This window comes from Lepisma saccharinum, chromosome 14 (assembly GCF_977018435.1).
Source record: "Lepisma saccharinum chromosome 14, izLepSacc3.1, whole genome shotgun sequence".
Taxonomy (NCBI): Eukaryota; Metazoa; Arthropoda; class Insecta; order Zygentoma; family Lepismatidae; genus Lepisma; species Lepisma saccharinum.
The window spans coordinates 19,717,037-19,730,059 of NC_139242.1; the positions used below are offsets into that span (position 1 = coordinate 19,717,037).

At 38.0% G+C, this 13,023-nt stretch overlaps 1 protein-coding gene across 1 annotated transcript in view; it reads right to left on the reverse strand.

Annotated features, from left to right (window-relative positions):
• Positions 1 to 7,711: 7,711 nt before the first annotated feature.
• Positions 7,712 to 13,023, reverse strand: part of Elp5 (Elongator complex protein 5) — a 48,756-nt gene continuing 43,444 nt past the window's right edge. The window contains exon 5 of the mRNA XM_083134850.1: positions 7,712 to 7,831. Coding sequence (XP_082990976.1) covers positions 7,738 to 7,831 — 94 coding nt within the window. The 3' untranslated portion in view covers positions 7,712 to 7,737. The remainder of the gene's footprint in view (positions 7,832 to 13,023) is intronic.

Consider the following 13,023-nt stretch of genomic DNA (forward strand, 5'->3'; position numbering starts at 1 on the left):
ATTGGTTTGCACGTCATCTTGTCATCCGCTCTAGCGAATGAGCCTTCGCTTCTGGAAGGCGAGGTGAAGGTGGGAGATGACGTCACTGCCAAGTTATTCCTTCTGCGCTGTAGTTAGTCTGCACAGTGTTTGCAACCGATCAAGAACATACCTGCTAACGGATATATTATTTTGTCTGTATTTTACAAATTATATGACTGTTTTCTTGCAAGTATGCAGTTGTGTCGGAATAGAACCCGTCTCAGTGGAAGTATATTCTGCGTGTACGTTTCGATCTACATTTGCGAAAACCTGCTGCAAAGTTGACTTGATGCTTGGCTTAGAAAATCAGAGAAAGATTTGTTTGTATTTTTCTTACATTGCACTTTTCGGCAGACTACTCAGGATATTCAACCACAAAAATGGCGACTGTCATTTCTCCCAAATTGAGAATGGGTTCAATCTGTTGCTCAGAAAGGAAACTGTTCAACCACGGAAGACCCCTCCCAGCATTGTTAAGAAAAGTAGGAAAATATGGTAAAATACATACCCTGGAAAATGTGAGTATCCCAATTTGTTGAAAACTTACAAATATGAAACTTGATAAAAAAAACTTAAAACTTTGAGAAAGGAAGGAAATATAGTCAGCTGATGGTGAGTAACAATGTAGCACCACGATAATGACCTGCCACATTATTGGCATCTATGCTCTACCTTTCAGCTGTAGTTGGCACTCACTACGGTATCATTGGCTTCTGTAGAGTTACTCAGTTCTGGCATACAGGATTTGTTTCAATTGTTGCTTAGTGTGCGAGGTTAATGCAGAGAATGGGTTACTCAGTAGTGGCACATGTGTTCATTGTAATCATGCAGCATCAAGTTCTACTCTGTCTGGACAGTGTTGGTTGACATTTCCAACAACTTCTGTAATAAGGACATGTTTACCATGAATCAAGCTACGTATTCATACATGTACGAGTATGTTCTAAATAAAATGTATATCCATTGAGATATTTACATTTTCCAGGGTGTTGTAGCGAAAGAATCACCCTGTATAACGCATGCTTAAGTTCATATTCTCCCCCCCCCCCCAACACTTACAATAACCCTGGGCATGCCACTAAAACATTAAGAGTGCCAACATGGAAGCTACTGCCATGAGAATCATATGCAGAGGCATGGCGTGCATGTAACCCGTGTTACCGCAGGCAACAGCAAAATGTAAAGAAATTAAAAAGTTTTTTTCTCAATAAAATAACAACATTGTTAAATAAGTTAACCGACAGCGTTGCAGTTGAGTGTATATTGCAGAGGACATTTTTTCTGCAGCCGACAAAAGCGAAGAGACAAGCCGTTCCGCTACCCTCAAGAGGCAACAAGAGGCAAGGGCGCCTGCAAATGCAAGGGAACAGCGGGGAAAGACTTGGAGGCAAGTGTGCTAGGGGGTTATTCATATGCCTGTTTAGGGGCCCTGTTGCCGCTGCGGCCTACAGGATCAGCAAGTGTTGTCACATTGGATTTCCAGAAAAGAGCTAAATCCTGCCTAAAACGGAGATACTATTTCTCTGAAGCAACAAGAGCTAGACTGCAAAGCCAAAGCTGGATTTAACTACAACTGAGACCGTTTAGTAATAGACGAAAAGATAAGTACTTGATGCGATCCGTGATTTGGACAAACGTTGCTCCAAAAAAACTAAATTGGCAACAGTAGAACGTACATCTGGACTTCCCTTCCACCGCTAGAGGAGGGGAATTCTGTCGTCTGCTCACCGCAGAAACGTCAAACTGACCCGAATGTGTGGTTCTTCTTCCCCTTTCTACCTCTTTGCAAAGAAACAGAGATGGTACAAGGTTCGACTACTATTCACTGGATTTTCACGGTAACTCTCTCATGAGTGGTAGTTCTTTCTAGGAGTGATTGTGGCTAAATAAATCATTGAGCAAATTGTGTGTGTGTGTAAAAAAAAAAAAATCCAGATCAAAGGAATGTTTTTTTTGGGGGGTGGGTAGGGTGGAGATGATAACGTCTGATAGCCGGTAACACTTTTGAAAAAGTCACGTCACGCCACTGATCATATGCAAATATTAAAGTATATATTTATAAATAATTTTTATTAAACAATCGACAAAAAAAAAACATTAATTCATGTGTCCGTTGCAGATTATATCCTTTGTACTTGGTGTCACAATGTTACTTATCCAGAAGTTGTCCAGGATGCAGCAACTTCTCGGCCTCTCAGTTGCGGGAACAGCAGTTTTCACACAATTGTCACGTACTGAAGCTCCCTATGTGAGATTGAAAGCATTCTGCACACCATTGAGGGATCTGTTGTTCATGCAATATTGTTGGAAGCACTCTCTCCAGCCATTATTCACGGAATTCCTGTAATGGAGTTGAATAATTCAGTGTTGCCAATATATGAATAAATTTGATGGATGTAATAAACATCCATCTCGCACCATCCATAGGATGGAGGGTACCCAGAAATAGCACTGAGTGGTAACAAACAGGTTGATGATAATCTTTTTACCACAAAATTTATTTTAAATAATAGTTATTTTTCCAAAATTCACAATAGAAGCTGCATTATTTCAAACTGTGCTAACTTTTTATACCAATTTAATCTATAATTAGTACTTTTTCAGTCAGTTTTGTTCTATAAAATATTTTCTAGTTAACGAAAATTATAACCTATTAACAAAACCTAACTCAATCAAGCCCGAATGAGAAAGGAGGAGGAGGAGTAACAACTCATTACAAAAACCATGATTCAGCTGCAGGGGCGGTGCCATAGGGGGACAAGGAGGTGCTTGCGTTCACCTTAATTTTCTTCCGCACCCCCTTCAGCATCCCCTACGTTCAAGTGAAAACACTAACATTAATATGTAATATTATGTCATGTTGTCATATTGAGCGCCGAATAATAGGTACTGAAGTAAGACCATTTTTATTGAATGCAACAGGCAAGCACTGAAAGAGGTGCCGATACTTTTCTGTACTGGCGGCCTCTGTAAATATGAGTGGCTGTTTCTTTCTTTCATCAGCATTGTTGTTAAGAATTTTTTCTTCTTTTGTTTCTTCAAGTGGTCTGTTCGTGGTTTTTGATAATTGCCTACAGCTTAATGTGAGTTATGTTTTTGTTTTTTTGCATTGTTGATAAATGGTTTGTTTTCCGCCTACTTGTTCTTCCTTACACTGGAGCAAAAATTTCAGCTGCTTTTAAGGTATCACCAGGTTGTATTCGGGAAATTATTTAATGCGAGTTGTAGCATGAAGGGTAGCTTTCTTCTTAATACGTTCTATGTATTTGTTCCACGTAACATGTCTAGTAAACGTACCATTACAAGCTTTTTCAAAAACTGTTAGGAAGAGGCCCAATGTTCACAAAAAAATTTTACAGTTCGTTGTTGGGGATGGTGCGGCAGAAGGGATTTTAAAGATGACACAGTTGCTGTGCTCTTCGCGTTTTGTCTTGTGGCAGACGGAAGGTATAATGTACTATGTATTTTGTGCCTTCATTGATTACATTGAAAAGGTTCAAAAATTGTGTTTTTAAGGGCAGGATGATTTTATTTTGTATTTCAGTACATAGTTCAATAAGACATGTATTTGAATGTTCACACTGTATGACCACTTTCTTGGAGTAGAAGACTTAATACATATCATGATGGATGTTCAGGGGGAGGGCAATGGGGGGCAGCATCCCTGTAAAATGAATGCCAATCTAGTTATATATTTTACACATATATTTTAATTTCAGTCAGTAATTTATGTTATCAGTAGCGGTGATTAGGGATGCAGTTGCCCCTCGCTTTTTGCTATTTTTGCCCCTGCACTATGATAAACCTTATATACCAAGGGAAAGTAAACTGTCCTTGGTGAGGCACATCAAACAATAATGGAAGAAGGATAATTGATTTGTGTGTCAGAAATGAGCTAATAATAGTCAACACCAAATTTCAATATAAAGACATTTCATAATTGGGAAAAGAGAGACGTGCACGCCAAGCAACAGTGCAACAAGTTCCAACGAGGATGGTGGCAGTGGCCACTGAAATTAATCGAAAAAGAAGAAAAAACAGCTTCGCGGATAAAAGTGAGTACTAGTTTCTCCGTATTTATAAAGACATTCATAAGTACACATAAGAACAGTCGCATGAAGAGGTTCATCTTAGTGCAGAAAACATAATGTAAGTATGTACTTGATACTACTGTGTATAGATGTTTTGAAACAGGAACTGATCATAATTTATTAAGAATGAAAACAGCAACAACACCAAGAGTTAGGAAAGAATCAAACACAAAGAACTTAAGAGAGAGTGAGAGAAAATTATGAACCACAAATTGAAGGATAAAACACAAGACAAATATATCAAGCAGAAATCCAACAAAAGATACAGGAAATAAATAACACTACAAACACTTTAGATGATGCATGGCAAAATTTCACACAAATTATTCTAAAAGCAGCAACAAAAGCATGGAAAGATAAGAGTAGGAAGACAGCAAAAGAGAACACAGTGGTGGACAGAAGAAAATGGGGAACAAATCAAAAGGAAAAAATGAACTCTGGAAGAAATACTTGAATAAGGGATCAGCTAACACACATGAAGAATATGAGAAAAAAGAACTATGGCTAAAGAAATGGTAAAGCTAGAACAACAACAACAATCTAGGGAAAGCTTTTGTAAGAAATTGAAGACGAATTTCGATGAAAACCAAAAAAACTGTTCTGCAGAACATTAACGGCTACAAGAAAATATAAAGAGTGCTCATTGAAATTTATAAAGAGTAAGAATGACACCCTATTAGCTGATGAGGGAAATATAATAAGACAATGGAAAGAACACTGAGGAACTGTTGACCAAAGAAGAAGATCAAAACAAAGAAACAGATGTTACGCATCTGTAACAAGCATAACATTTAAACATTTGAAAGCAAAGGCAAAATTTGTATGTTATTTTGCAATTTTCATATGTTCAAGACAACACATGAAAATTTTCATATGTTCAAGACAACACATGAAAATTTTCATATGTTCACCTGTTATAAAACAACTAACCTGAATGTAATTCACTAATGGCAGGAAATCATCAATTAAATTTCTCTTTTGTAAAATGAGGTAACAGAAAGGAATGTATATCATCTCAACTTTCAAAATTTGCAACATTCATTGAACATATGTTTTAAATAATTTCAGTTAATGTATGTAAAAATGTTGGTATCAAAGGGATTGGAGTATAAAAACCCCATTAATTTCGATAATAGTTTTTGTTGTTTTTCTTTTCTTTGACAATTGACTCCTGGGTGAACCAGAAGTATTTAGTTACAGAAGTTTTTCTTCACAAATCATAACCAGTTTAGAACTTATGATTTCTAAATTACCCATTCCATGAATTCCGAGTTTTTACTCATTCTCCTACCAACCCAGTGACTGGACTGTAAGCTGTCCCTACAATAAACTGTTGAAATGATATACCAGTGTTTGTGTTTCCATGATCCTGAGCTGGTTTCAGTGTAGACCCAAAAAGAGTCTGTGCCACTGGAATTAGAAGCTAAGGGTTAATAAACTGTACAAGGGGAATGTAGCACAGAACAGCACAAACAAGAGGAGAATTTGAGAAGTGATGACAATGGAAAAGAGAAAGAGAATCAAGAGACTATCAATAAGATGAAACTAGGAAAGTCAACAGGTCATAATGAGATAACACCATAGGTGTTGAGATACACGGCAATGTAAGGCAAGCAAATGCTGCTCCAAGTAATCAACCTGGCATGTAAGGAGAGTAGAATACCAGACGATTGGTAAGTCAGTATCATAATACCAATACATACATAAAAGAGGAGACAATAGAAAATGTGAAAACCACAGAGGGATTTCCATACTCAGTGTCCCATTGAAAATTTATGCTCGAATACTGGACTTATGTTTAAGAACAAGAAATGAGTCCAACCTAGATGAAGCTCAGTACGAACTACATCCTGATATAAGAACACAGGATCTCAATTTCAGCATATGCAAAACTAGAGAGAAAACTGTAGAGTTTAGAAAAACAATACATATGACCTTCATAGACCTAGAAAAAACCTCTGACACCATACCTAGGGCAAAATTCTGGGGAACCCTAGGTACAGATATAGAGGAAGATCTACAAGTCTTACATAGTCTTGGCCACGGTGGCTCAGTCTGTAACGCGTCTGACTACCATGCTAAAGGTCCCGGGTTCGATCCCCAGCTGGTTCAAATCCGGGAACTTTTCTAACGATGGAAGCGGCCCCGGCGCCCACCCAGTGTCGAATAACATGGGTACCTGGGGGAAACCCTGGGGGGTAAAGGCGGTCAGGGGCGTGGTGCTGATCACATCACCCCCACTTACGACCGGATCAAGAAAGTGTGGGGCGTTACCCCCACACCCCCTATACACCTTCATGGTGTAACTTTTCCCCTGAGATTTCAGCCTGTGTATGGGACTGGTGGCCACCCAGCATCGTGAGAAATTGGGGAGCTACAAATGAGTAGTAGCATAACCCAGTCATAGAAGATCTACAATAACGACTGGGGGTTCATCGTGCTGATGACACTCTGTAACTTGTTGGTGAAGCTGGCAGTTGGTAGGTAGGCACTCGCCCTCATGGACCATAATGCCACAGGTTATTAAGGATACTTTAGTCCTCAGAGAGAGATATTCATTGCAAATATACTTTACACTGAATATAGTCTATACGGTATGCAAAGGGTGAGCAGACTATTATGCAATTAAAGTATTTCATTTCATGTTCTCGGCCCTCAACTGGGTTTCCATAATATTATATAACTTACGTTGCAAGAATTAAAAGAGCACAATTTAACTTCCTTAAACTAGTATTTCATCTCAAAGAATCTGATACAAACTAATTTGCAACTTTTAATACAAGACATTTTAGTCAATCTTCTTACATAACAAAAACGAATCGAAATCAACAACAACTCTAAAAATATTGACATTTATACAAAGTTCTTGACAATGGTTCCCTGTTAATTTTATAACTTGTACACAATAGAAATAAAGTAAATATTGATTATTTGTGAATGTAGAAGACAGTCACATAATTTTAACTATGGTAAGGTGCTGGATGCCATATACAGTGGAACCTCAATTTTACGTTCTTAGATTTTGCATTTTCCCAAATTATCCATTCAATCTTGATGATCCCAAAATAGCAAAATGTTACAAAATTTTCCTCAATTTTCCATTTTCCCACATTTTAAGTTTCTTTAACTTGTTAAGTTGAAAAGCATAAAATCGAGGTTTTACTGTAACGTGACAAGTGTAAATAGCCCGATGCACTCACAATTTTAATTTCAATCAATCCAAATTCAACCACAATTCATGCAATTTGAATTCGTTGACCAAGAACAAGATGAGAACACCCCTAGGGTGGTTGGGGTCCACTACAATTGATGGAAACAAAAAAATTGGCATCATAGATGAGGTATATAATAGCAGTGGTGGATGGTGGCTCTGAATTAGGTGAAGAGTTAGTAGGAAAAAATGGGGTAATAGAGAAAATTAGATTAATAGTTCCACATATGTATTAGAAACCCCATTTTCTAATAATTATGTGTGACTATGGATCTAATTTTCTCTATTACCCATTTTTTCCTACTAACTCTTCACCTAATTCAGTGCCAACAGCAGCTGCTGTATAATAGTAGTAGTTACTATTTATTACTACACATGATAGTTTGTTACCTGGTAGTATTTGACTGGTTTCATTTAGATGTCCAAATCATCATCGGGATCTTCTTCATCCCAATCATCAGCTTCGTCTGGTTGATAATATATCTGACCACTTGGCTTTTCTTCTGACCTTCATCACGAAGAAAATACATGTATTACTACCATGACACACAATAACAAGTATTAAACTATTCTTATAAAGATATAAAGTATTATACATAAAATTCCAAACTTTTATTCACATAACAGGGTGGTTATCATTTTGAATGTTGGGTGTTAAACTGACTTATTATTTTGACAGCTCAAAATAGCAAAGCAGCATGACATTAACTGAAAGCAGATCCTGAAAAATTAAGAAAAACCATGAATTTAGTGCTTCTACATGGTACGTTACACTGAAAAAATGAACACACTACCTGATACTCTTTCCTTAACGTCTGTAAGGGGAAAGATGAATGTCCTGGCATAGTTGTTCATTTTTTCGAATTTCAGTTGGTCTGTTGTCAAACGTATTTAATGCAACAGATGATTGCATTATACAAGAGGATTGGTATTGCACACATTGCAATATTCACAATGCCAACACTAAAGTTTTTGAAGAAAACAAATAGAAATTCACCCACCCAAAAAACAGTAAAAATGTCAGCGAGATTTACCAACTCTATTTTGCGGATGTGTCCATGGACATGTTAGCTGTCTTAATAGACCGAATGCCCTGAAACGTTTATCTTCACATAGAATATGTCATCCGTATGTCAGCAATCATATTTTTGTGTTTCTCCTGTGTTTTGAAACTTTATAGTTTATTTATGAATATAAATTCTAACTAGCTTCGTGGATATGCTACATCGCTGACAGTATACAGTACACTTGGACACTTAATCGTGCAGTTCGCAACACTGAGGACATCAACAGACTGAACCGATGGCACTCTGGATTTCTTTCAGCCCTTACTGATTGGAAAACAAAATTTCCCTTCTTACAAAGTACCCTCCCATTGGATCCTTCAAGGTCGCCTGTGATTTTCCGAGCCCGTGCTGGCTACATGCTGGCCAGGGTGATGTTACGCAGAAGTTTTGTCAACATGCCACGAGAGGGTGTTGATGGCCCCATACCAGAAAAGGACGAACCTTGGAGGATTGCAGGTTGATTCTGTTGAGGCAATGAGGAAGAAATAATGAATAACCAAAAGTTAAAGAAGTAATTTTGTAACAGTTATGCTGTGTGCCAGCACTGCTGGCCTTGCTGTACCGGAGTGCACGTGAATGACTGAAAGTACGTATAGACTTTAAAATGACACTACAAAAAGCACTTATAATCACAAGGCATATGGGCTCTGAGAATGCTAAGGTGTTTGTTTAATTGCCTTGTATGAAGTAAATAGGAATACGTAGGTGTGGTTTGGTCCCATTTCCACAATGTAACAGCAGAAAGATATGAAAAATACAGAACAAATTTCTTGGCCACCTACATAAAAATAACACAAAAGATCATCATATCAACAAAACATATAATATAAATCATTATTAAACAAATTCAATGTAGTTCCTTTGTATATAAAGAAAATACAAGATTGTAATAGTCTAGTTGATGATTAAAACCTCTTCAAATTATTGTGCCCCACTGTTAGGAGGAATATATTATAGCTCAGGGAACCTGCCTCCTACCATGGTAAATCTAGCTCTACTACAGACCAAAATTCGACTCTAATAAGATTATGTTTTACGAGGAGGTACACAAAAAAAAAATGGAATTTTGTCACCTTGTTTTATTTTGACCGTACATGTACATGTTGTAGGTACATTCAGGTAAGCATGTCTACTCTAGTCACCTTCAAAGTATTGCCCATGTGCTTTAATGTAATTGTCCCAACGTTTTTCCCACTGTTGAATACAGTTTCGAAACTCCTCTGGCGTAATACTCTTCAAGCTTTGTCCGTAATGTCATTGACATCATGGAATCGCTTTTGCTTCCTTTTCACATTCCTCTTCATATGCGAGAACAAAAAAAAAGTCACAGGGCGCTAAATCGGGTGAGTACGGGGGATGGGGCACAAGCACCATGTTGTTCTTTGCCAAGAACTGTCACACTGACAAGGCCATGTGGGCTGGGGCGTTGTCATTGTGAAGTAACCACATTAGCAGACACCCGTCTCATCTTCAAATCATCAGTTAAAATGTGCTGGCAGGTACTCCAGGACAACTAAACTTCTTCAGAAATTTGCTCGATGGTCTTTCGACGATCTTCATTAATGGCATCTCGAACTTTTCCAATATTTTCTTCATTTCTGCCTGTTGAAGGACGGCCAGGCCTTGGCAAGTCTTCAGTTGACATGTCGCCATCTTTGAACCGGGAAAACCACTCGTAGACTTGTGTCTTTCCCAAAGCAGCTTCACTAAAAGCTTGGCGAAGCACAACAACGGTCTCGGCAGCTGTTTTTCCCAACAAGAAACAAAATTTAACACAGGTCCTTTGCTCCTTGTGGTCTGCCATCTCAACAATCACTCAAAAATCGCCAGACTCTTGCCGCAACACCACAAACAATGCAACAGTATGAACGAACCGCTCAGCACAGAATAATGCCAACTTGCAGATTGATGCAAGATATCCCATACTAATGACACCTAGCGGCACAAGCCGTAACTACATCGGTAATCCGCGCAACATTATGATTCTGGTTTTTTTGGGTACCTCCTCGTATATGTAACAAGATGGTCAAAAATTGTGAAGCCTTGAATTTTGCAATATACTTGTTAAACAGTTTTTATCTTAGTTTGAAGAATATTGGAAACAAAGTGAAACAGATAATCATATCAGTATTTTATATTTAATTATTTCTGTATTTACTATCTGTAATAATGTGTTTGAATTTGTACAATCTGTTGTAGGTGATAAATAAATAAATGAAAAAGAAGAATTTTTTGAAAGCAATCACTCTCTACAGAGACACACAAAAAAAAAGAGTGAAGAAGAGAAGACACATGCACACCTTACATTATAGTCACTATACACTGAAAAAGTTCTGAGGAACTAGGATGAAATGTAACATTTATTCTATTATTTTCTTTAAGAAGAACATTGATATAAAAGTCGAAAATCTTCTGTAAAACATGAATACTGTACATGAAAATTCACCACATTATAGAAACATAAAAAAAAAAACTTGTTTACATATCACTTTAGTCAACAGTCACAAAATAAAACATGCTGATCTGTGATTTGAAAAAGAACTTAGTTCTATTGTGACAAATTTGTGTGAGGCATGTTGTGGTAGACAATATTAGCCTATCTACCAATTTCTTTAATAGCACCAGGTATTTTGTTAGCATGGTGATGTGGTCTCTATTACAAAAATGTTGAGTATTATTACTTATTCAGGTAGCTTCATTACTATTCTATTAATGCTGGACTACACAATCACACACACGTACGAGGGTGGTTTGAAAAGTTCTCGGAATGGAATAGAAAGGAACGACTTACAACAGTGATTTTTTTTTATTTTTCAATGTAGTCTCCCTGTACACTAATGCACTTGGTCCAGCGATCTTCCAATGCCTTGATCCCATCTCGAAAATTAGATTCCTCCAGGCCTGTGAAATACGTGTCAACTTTGGCTATTAGTTCTTCCTTTGAAGAGAATCTCCGTCCACCGAGGAAACTTTTGAGTTTGGGGAAAAGATGGAAGCCTGAGGGAGCCAAATCAGGCGAATAAGGTGGATGTGGCAACAATTCGTAACCAAGTTCATGAATTTTTGCCATGGCAACGACACTTGTGTGAGGGCGCGCATTGTCCTGATGCAAGATGATTTTCTTTCTTGCCAAACCTGGCCTCTTTTCCCGTATCTTATGCTTTAGTTGGTCGAGGAGATTAGCGTAGTATTGTCCCGTAATTGTTTGACCAGTGGGAAGATAATCGATCAACAGAATCCCTTTCGCATCCCAAAACACTGATGCCATTACCTTTCCGGCCGACCGTATTGCCTTTGCTTTCTTTGGTGGTGGTGAATCAACATGTTTCCACTGCTTTGACTGTTGTTTTGTCTCTGGGGTATAGTAGTGGACCCACGTTTCATCTGTCGTCACAAACCGGCGCAAAAAATCTGTTTGGTTTCTCTTAAAACGAGTCAAACATTGTTCGGAAATGTCCACTCTGATGCGTTTATGGTCCTGTGTTAAAAGTCGCGGCACCCATCTTGCAGATAACTTTCTCATATCCAATTCAACTGTTAACATGTGATACGCCCGTTCAGATGACATTCCTATAGCTACAGCAATTTCACGCACTTTCAGTCGGCGATCCTCCATGACCAATTTATGCACTTTTTCAATAATTTCTGGGGTAGTAGCACATTTTGGGCGACCACTACGTGGATCATCTTCTAAGCTGTCCCGACCAAATTTAAACTCGTTTGTCCACTTTGCAACAGTTGAATATGAAGGAGCAGAGTCCCCCAGTGTGTTCAGAAAATCGGCATGAATTTCCTTTGCTTTCATACCTTTCTTTACGAAGTACTTAATCACCGCTTGAATCTCGATTTTTTCCATCTTCACAAAGCACTGCACGGGAACAACTACAAAGTGACATCCGCAGCACAGATCTCTACCCAGAACACTGACATGCCACGTGTTTATTAATAAAGGATGGCCTATTACTATGCGGGAACCTCGTTGTCCTAGCACTGACATCTGGTGGTGATTCCGAGAACTTTTCAAACCACCCTCGTACATCAAAACGAAAAGACTCTGTTGTACGAGGCGCATCCAGAAAGTAAGTTCCAATTAACTGTAAAATGAAAGACGAGCATCACAAGACAATGATTTTATTACTGTGGAGTTAGTGATAACAGTTGGGCTGAAAAGTTCGTAGGCTAACATAGTAAAAAATATTTTTTTGACAAAATTCGATTTTATTATTCAATATAGTTGCCTTTGAGGGCGATACAATGATTATAGCGGTCATACAATTTTTCGATGCCATTTTTATAGTACGATTTCTCTTTAGCCTCAAAATAGGCCTCAGTTTCGGCGATTACCTCTTCATCAGTGCTAAATTTCTTTCCAGCGAGCATTCTTTTAAGGTCTGCAAACAGGAAAAAGTTACTGGGGGCCAGATCTGGAGAATATGGTGGATGGGGAAGAAATTCGTAGACTAATTCATATAATTTTGCCATAGTTTTCATTGATTTGTGACATGGTGCATTGTCTTGATGAAACAGCACTTTTTTCTTCTTCAAATGGGGCCGTTTTTTGTGATTTCATCCTTTAAACGCTCCAACAATGCTATGTAATAATCGCTGTTGATGGTCTGGCCCTTTTTGAGGT